This window comes from Phasianus colchicus, chromosome 15 (genome assembly GCF_987193195.1).
Source record: "Phasianus colchicus chromosome 15, bPhaCol1.hap1.1, whole genome shotgun sequence".
Classification (NCBI taxonomy): domain Eukaryota; kingdom Metazoa; phylum Chordata; class Aves; order Galliformes; family Phasianidae; genus Phasianus; species Phasianus colchicus.
The window spans coordinates 3145312-3163521 of NC_143450.1; the positions used below are offsets into that span (position 1 = coordinate 3145312).

Sequence of the window (18210 nt, forward strand, 5' to 3'; positions counted from 1 at the left end):
CACATTAGTTACACAAGCCAGTCAGAGCTACCATGACTGAAATATCACCACTGGTATGTAGCGTAGAGCTGATCTTAAGTAATAACTTCCAAAGCAAATCCTCATCTTAGAAGTCTCTTAGCAACATAAATGTTTTTCTTCAAAATAAAAGTGTTTCTAATAGTACTATTCAGTGTCTGAACATCCAAAAAAGTCTCTACTGAACTGGAGCTTAAGAGTTCTTTGCTATAACATTTCCTTATTGCTCAGCATGTTGCGTTATGACCAAAGGTTTCTGACCTCATACCTACCACTAGCTGTTTAAACCAGTTTGTGGTGATTCAGCCAACTGTTCACGTCAAGTTTAATGAGAATTGTAAGTACATTATGCTCCTGAAGAAGGTAACAAAACAGTAAGAGCAATGAGCTCTACACAGACTTCAGGCAATCCTCAATGGCTCTACGTGAATAATGGTCCAATGGTGCTAATGAGTGAGATGATGAAAATCCAGTGTTGCATCAAGGCTGTTAATATATTAGGAATTAAAACATTTATGTCACATCTCTAAATGCTGTACCCAAAAGAGCTATGTAAAGATGCTGTAAAAAAACTCAAGGCTGAAGTATCTGGAAGAGAAAGCAGCCCAAGACTCCGGAGCTCTTCACCACACTGTATCAACAACACGTCCACCCAACAGCACTTACATTTCCTGACATTTCACAGATTTCCCCTGCTGTTTCCAACAGAGGAAGGAACAAAAAAAATATGGGATTGTTTCTTGGATGACAGAATTAAACACAGTTTTCCAAACCCTAACCTCACTCACCTCTAACTTCTACACCCTTGGCACCTCCACTGGCACAAGTGTTTGAAGCTGAAGCCCCACGCTCTCAACAATCCCACAAATAGTAATAATGGCAGTCCCTGTGGGAAAGGCACAGCAGAAATGCCTCCTCAGCAGGGAGCAACAGCCAGCCTGGGTGCTTTTCAATAGGAGAATGTCCAAAAACTCCAATGCCCATCGCAGTACGTGACCATTCAAACTCATCTTCAACCACTTCATCCCTCCACTATTTTTACTGTTCAGTTACCTCGCTCTGTGTGCATCTGGAGTCAAACCTAGATAGATTATGCTCAAGTCTTATTCTTCATCCTACCAGATTTTTAGTTTCTGCCAGCTTTGTGATCTCTGCCACCATTCTTCACACCCTGCCATACATAACGTGGTGTAGCATTGAACACTGGCCTCAGAGAAACCTTACAAGAACAGAAGTCACCCTATTAAAAGGTCACTTGATTTTATTTATCTATGCTGGATTAAATTTGTGCATGCAGTTTTGCTGGAAAATGAAAGAACTTTTTTTTTTGCTGAGGCTTTCCTACATTACTGATTAGGAATGCATACAAGGAAAGCATGTTTTATGAGTAGAACTTAATTTATTTATGAATTAGTTGACTAATCAAATGAACTTGCAAGGAAAGTTCATCGGTTCTTGAACAGTGTCAGATTTTAGAGGGCATACTAGACTTACACTGGTCTTTTGCTGAAGACATTTCTTTTAAATTGCTGCCAAGGTTATCCACAGACAAATTACAGAGAACGTGCTTGTTCTTTGGAAGAGATATTTTGCTATGCATCTTAAAAAGGGAAATTACTCTTGAGTTGGACTAAGTCTGCCTCTTCTCTCCAGACCATAGCACAAGGACATTTCCCTTGTAACACACACTTATCTTCAAAATAAAAGCAGGAAGATGACAAACTTCAGTTTGCAGATTTTCTTCCTCCCTGTAAGTTAGCTCACTGAACAGGAAAAATAGGTGCTCAGATACCATGGTAATGACTGATAACGACTCCAGCCTTGCAAATGCCAAGTTTTGAGAGATTAATATACCCAAAGATTCAGAAGAGCATTTCAAGTCAGCATCTGATCTGGGTGCCAAGGGCTGGGTTGTCGGTGCGCTGCGCACCCAACATCCATCTGTCCTGCAGTACTGCTACGCACCTCTGAGGGCAAACGTGATGAAAGAACATTTGAAGAATGAGCAAATCCAGCCCACTCCCATCCCCAAAGCTTCCAGCTTCATAAGTTTACCTTTGCTATGCCAAGTACCCTTGAGGTGCCCAAATGCTCGCTATTTTAGCCCAAGCTACGTGTTACCCATTTCACATGAAGGAAAAAAAAAAAACCAACAAAAAAACAAACCTTGCAGCTGTCAGGCTCCCTTAAGAATACATGGGCTGTAAGTATGAGCAAATCAGGGCAAACTGTAATAAAAATGTTACAAGCGTGCTTCTGGACAGTGGTATTTTTAGACTGAGGTCTGAAGAATTATTTCAGAACACAAGGAGAGACAGTGAGGGCGACAGAAGGGGAAGATGTCAGTGTGAGAGGCTACGGATAGCTTACGGAGTTAAGTGCCCAAATGTGATTCTTTCCAAGCAAATAAATTTGCAGTCTGCATCTGTTCATGGGTTTTCACTGAAGATGCGGAAGTCATCTCTGTATGCAAGATAAAACCCAACGCATTAAAAAAGGCACAGCGTCGTCTTTTCAGATAAATTGAAGTAATTGGGAAAAAATTGATGCTTATGAAATATCATTGAGAGCTTTCACCTCCCTGCTCTTATCAAAGTTGCTCAGAGGAAGATTTGAAAATAAAATTTGAGTCAGGAGAAACATCTGACACAGGGGTACCAGACCCGCTCCTGCACAAGGTTATTTGCTATTTTTAAGTAACTACAAACTCCTTTTCAGAAATGTCCTTTAGCAAGCAAACAGCCATTGCAAGCTTTTACCTGCGCTCCGTCCTCATCTGTCTTTTCAATACCTAATTTCTTAAGGGTTCAGAAAACTTCTAAATTGAAATTACACAGCACGGTGACAAATCAACAGCCTAATTTTTTATTTTTCTAGAGCATTCAATAGTGTAGCAGAACGTTTCTTCTCTGACATTTATGGCTCTCTCATTTTTCAGAGAATAGCCCAAGTGCCATTACAGTGACTGCAGCGAGCAGCACGCAGGCAGCTTGCACATAAGCATACTTCAAAGCCCAGGTGAGCGAAGGCAGCATGGTGCTAAGTGACAACACTGAAAAACAAGCCTCGAGTTTCAGGACAGCCTTGTCTCTAAGAAGAAACATTAATTCTAAGGATGCCACATCTTTCCTCAAGAGCAGAGTTACAGGTTTGAGAGCCAAGGTTTCTTTATCCATCAACATAAAACCCACCAGAACACAAGCACATGCTTTACAATCAGTATGTGAGGAAGACTTTCACAGTCCATGAGTACATTTAACTCTCTCTTGTATCGCTTCCTGAAGTGCTGTCCCTTCTGCTTTTCTTCTCTGCCGTGCTTACATTGGCTTCTCCAGCCCTGAGTTAAACTCGTGATGAGTACTGGTTAGTTAATGGGCTGTCAGTGCAGGGATTCTGAAAGCTACCTTTCAAATACATTACTAAATTGAAACAAATCTAGTCTTACCATTTTACCCTTTCTTGCTTTTCGACAAGCAGGACAAAGAGCTAGTATTTTACTATGAAAGCACAAATCAAATGGAAGCCCTCTGGGGCAACTTTCTGGTTTGGTTTATCTAGACAATAGAGGCCCAGCAGGCAGATCAGATCTCTGTGGTCACAGGTACTTTGGTTGAATTTGGCTGCCTGGACTTCAGAACGGCAAGCTAGGCAGTGGTCCACTGCCAAGAAGGGAACACTGTTAAAATAGAAATATGCAACTCACGTGCTTGGATAGCTTTGCAGCTACATGGAGGGCCCATGAACACAAAATCACAGTCCTCTCCTGTGGTTAGAGCTCACAGGAAGGCAGCATCAGCTCCTCCAGGTCACAGAGCAGAGATCTGCACTGAGCACTACACCCAAGCTGCAAAACTTCTTAGTTCAGATAGGAATCCTCCAAGTTCTGTCCTGCAGGACAGGTCTCTGATGTGCATTTCTCCTCTCAGCTCAGTATTAAAGGGAAGGGCATGTTCTGTTCTACATGTAAGGCACAGGAGCCTGTCAGTCACGGCGCAGCACACAACACCACTGCTCTGCACTGCAGCTGTTTTGTCACATTTGATGTCTCGAGGCGTTCAGCAGCATTTCTGAGGGTAGTTATGATAAACTCCCCAGCACACTTATCTCCCACTGAAAGCAGGTGGAAGCAATCACTTCTAATCTCACCAAGTGGAACATCATCTCTTCTGTTCTTACACAGTCTTTATTGTTTCTCTGGATATCTGCAGTGGAGTTTTTCTGCCCACCAGCAGAATCACGTGGGAGCTTGCAAACATCCCTCTCTGTTCCAGCAGAGGCACGGTAAGCACAGCCCTCCCTGGCTTGCCTTCCTTTACAGTGAATCTGACATCACAGATGACTCTGCAGCAGCTCTGTGTCCCCTGGAGACAGGCGCTCTCCAGGAGTGCTCTACCCCTTCTAAGCTAGGCATATGTAGTAATCTATCCACATTCATGGAAGAGGCTTGTAAGTCATCTAGATCATGCTACTCCTATAGCTACAGCTGCATTTTAGACAGCAAAAGCAATAAACAAGCTTTCAAAAAGTTGTTTCAGCGGCATATAATTTTAGCAGAACCTTTTGATGCCAGCCAGAAATATTATTTAATGCATACTGCCATGGGAATAGCCCTTCTTGAAAGGCAGACTGGGTGGTTCAACAGAGGCTCTGTAAAATTCATTTGCAGCCTGGCATTTTGCACACAAGGTCAGGTCAGTAAAAGCCATTCTTGCATGCCAGTGCCTACAGCTCCCACTGCTTTTCAGAAGCCACAAGCAGTGTGAGGGAATAGGGGGTGAGGGCTCACCTAGCAAGGGACAGATGTAGCAGGGCATCTTCACTAACGGTGCCAATAATCTCCTCGTGTGGAGCCTGTGTGTCCCTTGGAGAGGTGCATCTAGGACAGAGATGCTTCTACTGCTATGTCTGCCACCTGCTCCTGCAAACAAGCCCTTAAAATAATTTCTTACACTGCAAATTAGGTTTTCAGTGTAAGAAGGGAGGCTTTAAAGCTCACTTAAAAGCACTGCCACCACTTGACACAGGATGGCCAAATCCTGCTGCCTCAGCACTGCGTTTTCCTCCATCTGCTGCTTCGTCAAATCACTAACCAGCACTAGTTACCTGCTATTTAGAATAAAACAACTTTGAAGTTACATGAGGATGGCATTTACACAGAGGCATGGCGGACCAAGAGTGAAGAACTGATAACCTCAAGGAACTCCAAAGAACAGACCAGCTTGATGCACCATGGGACAGCCCCCACGTACTCTGCTCAGAGCCCATAACGCTTCAAAAAGAGGCAAAAAAAAACCAAACCAGTCATCCAGAGTCAGAAAAAAAGATTTGTCTGTTATCAGTAAGCGTAAGTTCTTGAGTAATTTAGATATGTCAAGTTGTGTGAAACTATTCCTTATGATCCTAAGAGGTGTGGGCACAGGTCAATAGCAGACACTGAGCAGAAATAAGCTGAGCAGTTTCTGATGGTTTCTGGATGTCTGCTGGGGTGAAGCATCACGAATAAGCTGATGCATCCAAGTGCACTGCAATGCACAGGAAGAGTTTTTGAAGTGTATTCCCAAAGGCATATTTCTTCAACAAAAACTACAGATGTATGTTTGATCCTTGGCATTTCACATGAACACGCATAAAACTATTGTGAAAATAATGGCAAAAAGCACAAGGTTTCCAAAATGTACTTACAAATACAAGGCATGAACTCACTTTTCTTACTGTAAATGCACGTACCTGCTGCATTTACTACTATCAATTATGGTAGACTAATGAACTTCAATGCATTTTAGTTAAGGCAGGTCAGTCTCATGCAAGTTAATGTTCCCACAGATTAGTTCTAATGCTTGCAGTTATGCGTGTTCAACAGCCATTGGGATTTTTATTAGGAAAAGGTGGAGGGGATTAAATTTGTCATGGCTGAAATGCTGTATATGTCCACTGCTTGCTCTTCACACACGTGCAAGCAGGTCCTCATTCTATACGTCTCTACTTAAAAGGCCTGTTCACAGGCACCAGTATTGGCCAGAAAATAAAAAAATCACTAGGATTCAAGTGGCAGGACAAGGATGACAGAAAGAAAGTCATGCCACTGTCTTCCTTACACCGTATCTTTGACCATCCCCAGTTAACAAAGCAAATGAAGGTAACAGTATTACAGAATTACATGGGCGATGTAACAGCAGCTGCTTTTTGACAAGCTTACATTTTGAATTATTTAAATATTACCTTGCATTTAAATTCATTAAAAGAACATTAAAAAGCAAATTTATTTTTAAAAATTGCTATTTGTTTCAACGGAATTGAAAAGTGTGTTTTGCCTAGTCTTGACTTAATTTAAGAAGCACTAATTTCATTTTAATTTGCACCATCTTACCTCAATCAATTTATTGGCATGCTCACGGAAAACCTGGGCATATTCCTTAACTTCCTTCTCGTTCCCATTCTTGGCAGCTTCGATCAATACTAAAAGTGGAACATTTGTTTCCAGAAAAGAGTCTGATACATGGTCCATCACAGCTTTGCGGAGCTAAAATAAAAATAAAAGAATAAAAGAGTTATTTTTCACTAGCATTCTTCTGCTATTTTCCTCTCACCATATTAATATGTAAAGCTTAAGTACTTCTGTCGTTTATCCTTTTTCCTTTGTGCGACCAAGGCTTTCTCTGCACTAAGTCTTGTCTATACACTTTTTGCTTCAATTTAAATTAAATCTCCTTAAAAACTGGATTAGTTATGTAAGTGCAAGTCACCAGTTTGGCCACAAATATTGATTCAGCAACTCATATTGGTTTTGTCTGAGTAAATTTGCCACTTTCCCACAGCTGATAAAATAACATGCTGATTTAAGTTTTTAATTTTTCTACTAGAATGAAAACACTTTAAAATAAACTTCATCCTCATTCACATTTACTTGAAAAAGGGAATATACTGCCATAAAAATAAAAAAAGAAACAGATAAAAGATTGGCGTTACCTTACAGTTCTCATAGAAAATATATTCTGAGATGAAAACCAACAGAATTTTAAAACACAACTGATTATGTTTAAATCTCATAAAATGTTAGGGTTTTTATAATCCCTGTTGCCAGAATCCAGCACCTTTATCACATAGTTAATGGGGTTGCATTTCCACCTTACGTTTATTAACAGGGCACTGCTTTCATTCACTCTACATTACAAGCAGGAAAGCTCTTCATCAATTGGAGCCAAATCAACAGATGAAACACTTCCAAGAGAGAACACGTGCAAAGGTGCATTCATTTGTCTCCCCAGGTATTAACCTCACGTAGCAATTACCTGTCTGCGCAGATCTCTGGTCTTTTTGGTCATTTTATCAATGGCAGAATTCAGTGCATCACTTCTTTCCTTGCGTCCAGCCTGAAAAACAAGAGACAAAGAGGTAAACAGGCATTCAGGGTCTCCACGTAAAAAACAGTACGATTTATTTTGAGAAGACTGTCAGCTGCATTATTATTACTTTTAAGTGATTATTCAAGTTAGAAGCAGAGTTTCCACCTCCTTGCCCAAGCATTATTCTTCCTGGCAGGCTCGAGCAGTTCAGGAGCATCTGACAACATAAGGCTGCATCCTTTAACACTCTTCAGCTTCCTTTCTGGAGGAATAGATGCTTTCCTACATCTAGGCTGCTTTCTGCTCCTCATCAGCCAGAAACTGTATTTAAACAGCTAAGTTTAGATTTCTCTTCTCTGACAGCTCTGTCGACAACCACACAGCTTGCTGTGTATCTCCAGTCCCCAGCAGCTCTTCCTGCCTCAATGCTCGACCTTTTAGGACCAAGGGAGATGGACGGCACCCCAACATCTCCCCTGGCAGACGGAGGCACCAGGTGGTGCAGTACAGCAGTGCTCCCTGTGCTGCTCCCCGCCTCGCCAGCACAGAAGGTTGTTCTTCAGCAGTCAATCGTAAGCCAAAAATCAATTATATTAAAGGTAAAATCCTTATAAAACATTTGTCAGGGATGAAATCCCAACATCAAATAAGCATCCAGGCTTGCCTGCTGGGACCTGGATTTCGCCGAGTTCGATCCAGCAAGTTTCACATTAGCACCATTGTTAAAAAGAGGGAAAGGGGCCAAGATGCAGTGGCAGCTTCCTTCTTCCTAAGCAGACAGTGTGCTGAAAATATCTGAATTTGTATCAAATCGGGAGTGCCAGATAAGGCAGCGGTGGTCTTACAGTCTCACAGGGAGGGTTTTTCTGTACAATACAGCTTCTCTGAGAGTTATGTGCTGTAAGCTTTATGCAACCACAAACTAATTTCTGAACTTCTAAGCCACGATCAATATAATTATCCAGTGGAGAAAAAAGAAAAAAAAAAACACACACAACAAAAACCAGCAAAACCCATTTTACAGCACTACAGCGAGGCTATGCCAATTATCGTTCTGCAGATGCCAGGCTGGTTTGAAACACTCACATAGGCAGCCTTGAATTGAAATCACAAAGTCCACTCTACAGCAGGAATAAAAACTGAATAAAACCGGGGGGAAGATTCGGATGCTGTCAAGTAATTATAATTCATTGAATTTTTGAAGATTTGTCACTCCCCTAATCCAGTCCCTGGCTCTCATCACAAATGGTAACCGAAACCACTGAAATGAGCCCAGAAGTTTGTTCCACCACACGACAGCTCCAGCAGACTTGATGCTGGGCTGGTCTTCACACTTTAAAATGAAACCAAAAACCTCTAAATAAGGTGAAAACGAGCGCTGCCTTTATTGAGCTGCTCCCCAGCTGGTCAGGCACAACGCTGGCAGGCAGCTGGGCTGGAAGCCATTCTGCAGCCCCTCCAGCACACAGGGCCAATGCAGGCAGTGGGCTCCTGGCAGCCCCCTGTGCCTGCTGAGACATAAACCTGCAATTGCTCACGTTACCATACCACTGTACCTCCTGCAGTGGGACTGCTTCAATGAGCCCAGAGCACTCCCCATCCACCTCGGCATTTTTCCAGTATCTCTGGAGACAAGCTACACGCACATCTAATACACAGGAAGCCAAACATTCTGCTGTTCCAAGAAGTGCCCTTTTCCTGCTCCCCAGGCACCCCTACGTTATCCACCTCCCGGGAGCACAACACTGATGTGAATCCACCAATCACTTGCACTTTGCCATGCTCGGCTTCACAGCACAGAGCAGCCCTGGTGTGTGTGGCTCAGGTCCCTTCTGGATGCAAAGGAACCCAGGAATGGTTTCCACCAATGGCTGTTCAGTTCATGAGATCTGACCACAGGCAGCCCTACGTAAAATGCTCTGAAAAGCATTCAATGTGTACATTAGAGGCTAAGCAACTCCGATTTCATACTGCTGATCTGTTCCTACTAAGTCACACTATGTACTAACACAGAAATAGCTGTATAATCTAAACCCATTAGATATGAGCAAAGCAGCTCCCGTTTATTTCCATCTTGTTGGCGTTCTGAAATTTCAGTACAAAAGCTTGTCAGAAAGTATTAAGAGCATTTCCCTTGGAAAGTTGCAACACAAACACCCCACTAACTGAGTTGCAGCAGTTTACCACCTTCGTGTCTCAGCTGCTAACCCAGCACCTTCACTAGGGCTGGGGCTGCTGCAGGGCAATGTGAGGATGCACACCTGCACTTTTGCAGCTGCAGAAAGGGAACCTCTTGCCATTCCCACCTACAGTTCCCACAGCCAATTGTAAGCCAGGTCCTGGACCAAAGATGAGGATGTCAAGTTTTGCCACTCTGAAGTCAGTTGACTTTTTTTTGCATAAAACTTACCATAATGCACAACTGTGGGGCCAATTACACCCTGCAAAGTCCAAGCACAGCCAGCTTATGGGATGCAGGCTGCTCCAATCTCGACATTACTTCCCAGTGTTAAACACCATCAAGGACGACATCAATCCCCTTGCCCAAGTCCCATGAATTTTACCCACTGGTTCTACCCTACAGCTTAACAACTCCCATTCGAGCTAGTCTCTAAAGTAATAAATCACATTTTAAAGACTCACCACCTCTGGATAATTTGCTCCAGTAACCAATTACTCTTCCTATTAAAAAAACAGCCCTTGTTTCTACTCCAGACGTCCATGGAAAAGCCAACTAATGAAGCAGCAGAAGAATGCATCCCAGTGATCAGCTTCTGCACATGGGATTAGGACTGACAATAGTGAAACCTGAATATTCAGTCTACTAGTGGGATTTTTAGGTATTCAGCATGGAAAGCAGCTACGTCCAAGGGAATCACAGGCTCTGCAGCCAGTGGCAGAGGAAGCAGCTGATAGATTCATTGGATTTAACAGGATCATATTGACTGCATCAGTCATTTTGCATTATGATACTACTGCTCTGCCCAACGGATAATACATTCAGCCACAGAGCAAACATATTTAAGATCTTCATTACAAAGGGCTAGAACTACACATCTCCCCCAACCCTTGGAATTTTTGTTCTTCCACCATCGGCGCTGCTTTGCTTGGAAGGCAGCACAAGCAGTCACTGTCACATCCTTGCTCTTCCAGATCTCACAGCCAACCTCACTATTTTTTTCCAATAGCTTAAAGCAGAGAAAGAGGATTTGTATACAGAGAGGCAAAGTGGAATCACTGTCTCGGTCCACAAAGCATTCCCTTTGTAGGCCTGCCATCTGACTCAGAAACAAAACCAAACCAAGCTCTTCCTGCAGCTACCGATGTTAAAATCCAACCGCAACTAACTCATAAATGTGAGAATGTACAGCACGGTGCTGGCAGTAGACAAATGCTATCTGGAAGCAACCAGAATCAGCAGAGCACATATTACAGTGTAGTTATGCAGCCATGCTTTTACAGCTACACAACAAAAACTTCCCTTATTAATCTCAGTGTTTCACCTAAGATCAGAGAGCTATTGAGGAATAGCATTCTCCACCCCGCAGCAGTCCCTCTACAAAAAAAAAAAAAAAGTCATTTGCAGAGGGATTTCTGCTTCGGGTAATCTTTGAATTGTCTTCTAACCAAAGGAAGGAGCAGTGCTGTGCTTAATGCTGGTGATTGAGTAAGTGACAAATGGGTGCTTGGCATTCCGTCCTTGGGGTGGATGGGGGGAAGCCATACATCAGTGCAGGGCTGCTGAGCGGTGCTTCATGGCGAGGCATAAAGATGTAGTGCTCAGATTCGAGTCTGTCACATGCTTAATTCTCACCTTGACACCTCGCCTAATTGTGTGTCTACAAAGGACGGCCGCCCATACTGCTGTATTACCAAGAGAGCAGAGCTGCAAACAAATTCCAGGTATAACAGTGCTGATTCTGGACCACAGAATCATAGAATCAAAAGGTTGGACCTGCAAGATCATCCAGCCCAACCGTCCTCCCATCACCACTGCTACACAAACTAAACCACATCTCACAGCTCCTCATCCAGGCGCCTCCTGAACACTGCAGGACGGCGACTCCACCACCTCCCTGTGCAGCCATTGCAGTGCCTGGCCACTGAGAAAAAGTTCTTCCTTAAGTCCAACCTAAAGCTCCTCTGGTACAACTTGCAGCCATTTTCCTGGGTCCTGTTTGTTGCCTGGGAGAAGAGGCCAAACCCCTCTTTACCACAGCCGCTCTTCAGGCAGTTGTAGAGTGCAGTGAGGTCTCCTCTGAGCCTCCTCCTCTCCAAACTAAACAATCCCAGCTCCCTCAGCCGCTCCTTGTAAGATCTGTGCTCCAGACCCCTCACCAGTTTCGCTGCCTTTCTCTGGACACACTCCAGGGCCTCAATGTCTTTCTTGCAGTGAGGGCCCAAAACTGAACACAGCACTCGAGGTGCGGCCTCACCAGTGCTGAGTACAGGGGACGATCACTCCCTGCTCCTGCTGGCCACACTATTTCTAGTGCAGGCCAGGATGGCGCTGGCCCTCATGGCCACCTGGGCACATTGTTGGCTCGTGTTCAGCCAAGCATCAACCAACACCCCCAGGTCCCTTTCCTCTTCACAGTCATCCAGCCTATAACACTGTAACCATGAAGGGCAGGTGATGGAGCATGATGCACAAATTTCAGCAGAGTTTACCTATCTGATACCTGATGTTTGAGGAGACAGTAGCATCCGGGCTTGTATCAGACATGAGTGTTAAGGAGTCTCCAATAGCCACAGCTAAGCACTGAAATATAGGGGTTGCACAGCATATCTGTTGGTACAGCAGCAACCTAACCCATGTGACACCCAGCCACACCTGTGCTAGCCTCCTCCGCCTTATCTGCACAGCAAGAAGGCAAAAAAGCAGCAGCTGATTCTCCATGACTCCCAGCATGCTGAAGTTCAGGAACAACCACCATGCCATCTCCACACATACAGGAGCTGTGTGCACAGGTGCAAATCCCAAGTGCCTGCAGCGCCCACGCTTCCACCCTCTGCACCAGAAGCACGAAGAGGTTGCCCAGCCCATGCCAGCATCAAGTGCTATTAGCCTGTTTGTGGGACTTAATGCACCAGGAAGGCTTCCACCAGATGTCAGCCTAACTAAATGACAATGCTGGCCTCGGGGTGCAGCTCTGCTTCGAGTGCATGTGTTTAGCAAGGACCAGCTCTGCTGCTGCACAACAAGCCAGGTAAGGGAGAGGGCTCTTTGGTCCTAAAGCACTTATTCTGAAGAAAGCCATATTTCCTCTTTTCCTCCAAGTTTTAGAGGTGCAGATGCCACCTCAAAGCGCCTGTTCTGGCGGGAGGCTCCAGATGGCACTCGTCCGTGGCTTCCCTTGGCATGCAAGCAAGTTTGCAGTCTCAGAAGAAATGCAATGGTGAGAATTAAGCAGGCAGCTGGAGCCTATTCTCAGCCTACTGCACCTCGGCACCCCAGACAGTCCCCAGAGCACAAGGCGAATATCAGCACAGTTTCAGGTTTAAAAGGAATCGGAGGCATGCCTTCAGTAATAGCTGTTGGCTCACGACAAGCACGCACAAAAACAGGTTTATGCTGAGAAAAGCGCCCATAAAGCTCGCATTCACTGTTTCCCAAAGAGGAAACTCACCGGCAAGGTGCTAAATAGCCCTTGTTTGGTTACAGGCCAGAGAACCAAGAGCTTCAGGAAGGCAGCAGCTTACCGTGTGTGAGCAGCAACTCCCAACGCCGTGCCAGATTACACAACCTTCGCGTGGGAGGAACCTACCAACAGGCATGGATGCAAAAAAGCAGAACCCTTCCAAAAGGTACCCAAATTTGGCCACTCGGTAATAATGGAAAGAGTGGCACAGCAGGATAGTAATTTTTCATCTGGGAGCTTTTTCAATTTTCTTAAATGACACCTTAGGAACATTCCTTAAAAGATTGTGTTATCATATTGATGTGCTATTAACATTCAGATCAGCGCTGGGGTCAGGACAGAGCACCAGATGAGTGCTGAGAAGCACAGCTACAGGCACGTTGCTGCCGTACTCCCCCAAGGCAACGGGCAGCTCAGGCTGGATTTCGGCTGCGTACTTCTTGCGCAGTGAATATTAACTATGGAAAAACTCTTGGAATAGGTCCGTGTCATTTCTTTACACGTGTTCCTTTCAGTCTAGAGCAAATGCTGGAATATTTACAGCGGCAGAACAATTTAACACATTCACCTAGCACTGCCCGGTTTAACATTAAAAATAGCTGCGTTATTTATTTTTGTGTTTTGTAGGCTTTTGCTTTTCTTTGTGCCTTTGTGTTCTCCATCCCTCCGTTTCATTTAACACCTCCCCTGTGGGGACAGCCACAGGTCCAGCACTGCAGCCAGGGGCACAGCTGCACTGTATGACAAAGAGAAAAACAGGCAGGAACCAGCAAGGCCGAGGTTAAATAAGGAACTAAAGTTTAATAATGAAGCTAAATGACCGTTGTCTTCTCAGACCTCCTCTGACACAATTAATCTCCCTCCCTGCTAGCATGGGGAATTTGCTATTCTCAGCTCAGCCCTGTCCCGAGGCCATCACTGACACCTCACTGGCACAGGGCAAGCATCGCCGAGCACCTCGTGCTGTGCTGCTGCCACATGTCTCACGGTGACAACCAGGTCCCATAGGACAGTCTGCTTTGGGCAGCAGAAGCTGTGATGTCCCACCACGCAGCCCTGGACCAGGCTGTGGCCCTGCAGGGCTGCTGGCACCACGGCCCAGCTCAGGACTCTGCATGCTGGCTGCAGGTCCTGCCGACACCGTGGGTCCCGGCCCCTGTTCAAGGGCTGTGAGCTGCAGGGAACCCCAGCTGTAAATGCAACTTGCTCTCCCACACTTTGGTACGCAGCAATAAGCGACACAAAAGCCAGGGTTTGCAAGGAAAAAAAAAAAAAAAGATGGATTTCCTCATTTCATAACTGCAAGCTGTCAAGCTAGATTCCAATTAATATTTTTCTTTTCCTGTGCTCTAAGGTAAGCTTTGCTTTTTTCCAGAATTTTCCCAGCGCTCCAAACACATTTCTCACCGCAGGGACTCCACCGCGCGCCCCGACAGCGCTCCTGTCCCAAAAAGCACTCTCCTCCTGCCCGTGCTCCTGCAGGGACCTGGAGCTGCCCCACCTCCCTGCAAAGCACTGCTAATCAGCGCCCTCAGTCCAAGTCGGGCACACTTCACATCCCCGAGCATCCCAGCGCAGCCGGGTTGGGCAGGCAGCCGGCAGCAGTGAGGCTCCAGCTGCAGCTCTGCGCTGCCCACAGTGAGCGCAGCCAGCAGGAATGCAGGGGGGGAGCGGGGCGGTGCAAGGCTCTCCGGCTCCTCGCATCGCCGGGACGAAGGGCTCTAACAGTTGATTTTTTTTTTTTCCCCCCTCCTCGATCAGTGGTCTCAAACACGATCGCGGTATGCAGCACAATGCTTTAAAACAGCAAAGCTTCTGGAAAACCCAAACAAAAGGAACGTCAGCAGGTGACGTCAGCCTATATACAGCCCTGCGTGGTCGCGGCGCATAAGCAAACCCATTCTTGTGCCGCTTCCCTGAAAAGCTTTTCAGTAAATGCACTCATGCTACTCCAGGAGCTTCTCTCAGCAATAAGCCACCCATCTGCCATCAACAAGTTAGGACTAAAGGAACCCACAGCTGCGGAAAAAGAAAACGTGAGCTTCGATTAAACAGCCGAGCAGCCGCCGAGGAAGAAAACTTCTATTAAGCATCGACTTGAAAACTGCAGACCTGTCAGAGGAGATCACGCCGGCGCTTTCAAAAGGAATATTCTAAGAGAGCACGGTGGATTCAATTTTGCACTAATTTCAAAGGACCCTAAACCAGTAAATTATTCACAGGCTATCTCGCGTTAGAGCCTTTCACAGACTCACCGTGTTGAGTCTCAAACTACGACTGAATGCAACCTCCAATGTACTCAAAAGAATGGGTAAGTGTGTGCCTTTCTCTCTCCCTTGTCTAATGAATGATGGCTGTGTGTTAAGGCAGCGGCGAGGTGCTACAGCACGCTTTGCTGGGGTGAACCTTGTGAGAGAAATGTGTTCTGATTGTGACGCTGTAACCCTCCGTAATGCCGATAAAGACTCATCCTAAGTGTAATAGCTGGTATTCTGTGTGTAGTACTAAGTTGTTTCTTGCATTTAGAATAAGCTTTTCGGAAATGCATGGAAATGTTATCTGCAGTGAAATCTTCCACCGTGATGTTCAAAGTATACTGATAAGGATATCCTATCTTGTTGTTTTCCTAAATTATATTCTGCAGGCTTACATTTCAAGTGGCCATTAGGGGCTCGTATGCTGGCAGCACTATATGCAATGAGCATGGTTTTAAAAATGCTGCCTGCCTTGGGCATGGCTTGTCCACCAAAATGTCGCTGTGAGAAGCTGCTCTTTTACTGTGACTCTCAGGGGTTTCACTCAGTGCCAAACACCACTGAAAAGGGCTCTCTAGGTTTGTCACTGAGGCACAATTTTATTACTGAACTTGAAAGGGATCAATTTGCGAGCTTCAGTCAACTTACTTGGCTTCACTTAGATCATAATCAAATTGCAACAGTCAGAGAAGATTCTTTTCAAGGACTGTATAAACTTAAGGAATTAGTCTTAAGTTCCAACAAAATCTTTCATTTGCCAAACACCACTTTTAGCCAGCTGCTTAACCTGCAGAATTTGGACCTCTCTTTTAATCAGTTGTCCTCTCTGCACCCTGAGCTGCTCTACGGCCTCCGCAAGCTGCAGACCTTGCATCTGCGCTCCAACTCCCTGCGGACGATCCCCGTCCGCCTGTTCTGGGACTGCCGTAGCCTGGAGTTCCTGGATCTGAGCACAAACCGCTTGCGAAGTTTGGCTCGCAATGGCTTTGCGGGATTAATCAAGCTGAGGGAGCTGCACCTAGAGCACAACCAGCTGACAAAGATTAATTTTGCTCATTTCCTCCGGCTGAGCAGCCTGCACACTCTCTTCTTGCAGTGGAACAAAATTAGCAACTTGACGTGTGGGATGGAGTGGACCTGGGGCACCTTAGAAAAGCTCGATTTGACTGGAAACGAGATCAAAGCCATCGACCTAACAGTTTTTGAAACTATGCCTAACCTTAAAACCCTCCTCCTGGATAACAACAAGCTCAGCACGCTGGACTCCAAGATCCTGCGCTCGCTGCCGTCGCTCAGCACCGTGGGGCTCTCGGGCAATCTGTGGGAATGCAGCGCCCGGATCTGCGCGCTGGCCGCCTGGCTGGGAGCCTTCCGGGGCCGCTGGGAGCATCCCATCCTCTGCCACGGCCCCGACCACGCCCAGGGAGAGGACATCCTGGACGCCGTGCACGGCTTCCAGCTCTGCTGGAACGCATCGACCGCCGCCCCGTCCGCGGCACCGACGGACGCTCCCACCACCGAGTCCACGAAAGGAATCAGCTCCTCTCATTTCCATATGGGAGACAAAGAAATCCCCACCACGGCAGGCATGGTCGTCACCACCGAGGAACCCTTCCCCGAGCCAAACAATGCCATCTTTACTCAAAGGGTAATTACAGGGACAATGGCTTTATTGTTTTCTTTCTTTTTTATCATTTTTATAGTGTTCATCTCCAGGAAATGCTGCCCTCCCACATTAAGAAGAATTAGGCAGTGCTCAATGATTCAAAACCACAGGCAGCTCCGATCCCAAACGCGGCTACATATGGCAAATATGTCAGACCAAGGACCGTACAATGAGTACGAACCCACCCACGAAGGACCCTTCATCATCATTAACGGCTACGGACAATGCAAGTGTCAGCAGCTGCCATATAAAGAATGTGAAGTATAATACCTAAAATTAAACCAGATAAGTAACCTATTTTAAAATTGTAGGGGACCTACAGCAGATTCTAATTTTTACAAATGTTGACGTAAAGCCTAATTTTCCAAGCTACTCAATGGAAGCATTGTTTATGGAGTGGTGCAGTATTTTTAATTTTTTTTTTTTTTTTTTTTTAATAAATCCATAATATTTTCAGTGTTAAAGAAGCAATGATCACATTAAACTTGCACTCCTAGTGTTTAAAAGTCTAAAAAGATGCTCACCTCAAACTATGTAAAATGTTCCATGTTATGTAACTGTGTGTACCATTTATACCCAAGTCTCCACACTCCACTTTCCCCAGTAAAATCAGCCCGGGTGGAAGGAGGGAGGATGTCTGCACAGAGACCTGCAGAGGAACATACACTGCATTTGTTCCCCTGCAGCTGTGCGATGCCAAACATCCCAGCTGGCTCTGCTCAATTCAGAGGCACACTGGAGGAAGGCTTTCCTCCTCTGATCATTTCCACTCGAGTAAAAAGGGGAGAGGGGAAAAAAAAAAAAGAAGTGACCAAGGTTCAGGTGGGGATTTAGATGCACTGGGGACTGGCAAATTAATTTTTAAGACAGTTTTCCTACCTCCATGCTCACAGTTTGGCTTGCTTACACATACCTTGCTGGAGCTCGCAGCAAACGCAGGCAGGAGCAGCTCACACGGCCACCAATTAACCAGGATGGCTCTCCAGGCACTTGCAGAGTACCTGGCGGTGCTTAATTAGGAAGGTTGGTACGATGATCTAAATGTTACAGGCGTTCAAATCCGACCAGCTCTCTGCTTTGCCTTGATAATGCTTTTCATGCATTCGGGCTAATGACTTACGCCTACGAACAAACAGCACTTCCACACCTTTTCATGTGTAAATACCCTTAACACAAGTTTTTCTTAATTAAAAGTAAATATCAACCGGAGGTTAAGAAAGAGAGAAGGAAGAAACCTCTCTTTGTCGTCCCCCCCTCTCCCCCCTCAGGCTTCCTCTTGCTGGGAG

At 45.4% G+C, this 18210-nt stretch overlaps 2 protein-coding genes across 3 annotated transcripts in view; one reads left to right on the top strand and one right to left on the bottom strand.

Moving 5' to 3' along the window:
* The window catches only part of CTNNA1 (catenin alpha 1), a 109188-nt gene that overhangs the window by 34804 nt on the left and 56174 nt on the right, over window positions 1-18210 (bottom strand). For both annotated transcript variants that reach the window (XM_031597992.2, XM_031597993.2), the window contains exons 8-9: window positions 7308-7388; window positions 6386-6538 (exon numbers count right to left, since the gene is read on the bottom strand). In XM_031597992.2, coding sequence (XP_031453852.1) covers window positions 6386-6538; window positions 7308-7388 — 234 coding nt within the window. The remainder of the gene's footprint in view (window positions 1-6385; window positions 6539-7307; window positions 7389-18210) is intronic.
* Window positions 12624-17731, top strand: LRRTM2 (leucine rich repeat transmembrane neuronal 2). The gene is made up of 2 exons (XM_090150760.1): window positions 12624-15314; window positions 16076-17731. The coding sequence occupies exons 1-2, from the start codon at window positions 15285-15287 to the stop codon at window positions 17189-17191; spliced, it is 1146 nt and encodes a 381-aa protein (XP_090006886.1). The 5' UTR covers window positions 12624-15284; the 3' UTR covers window positions 17192-17731.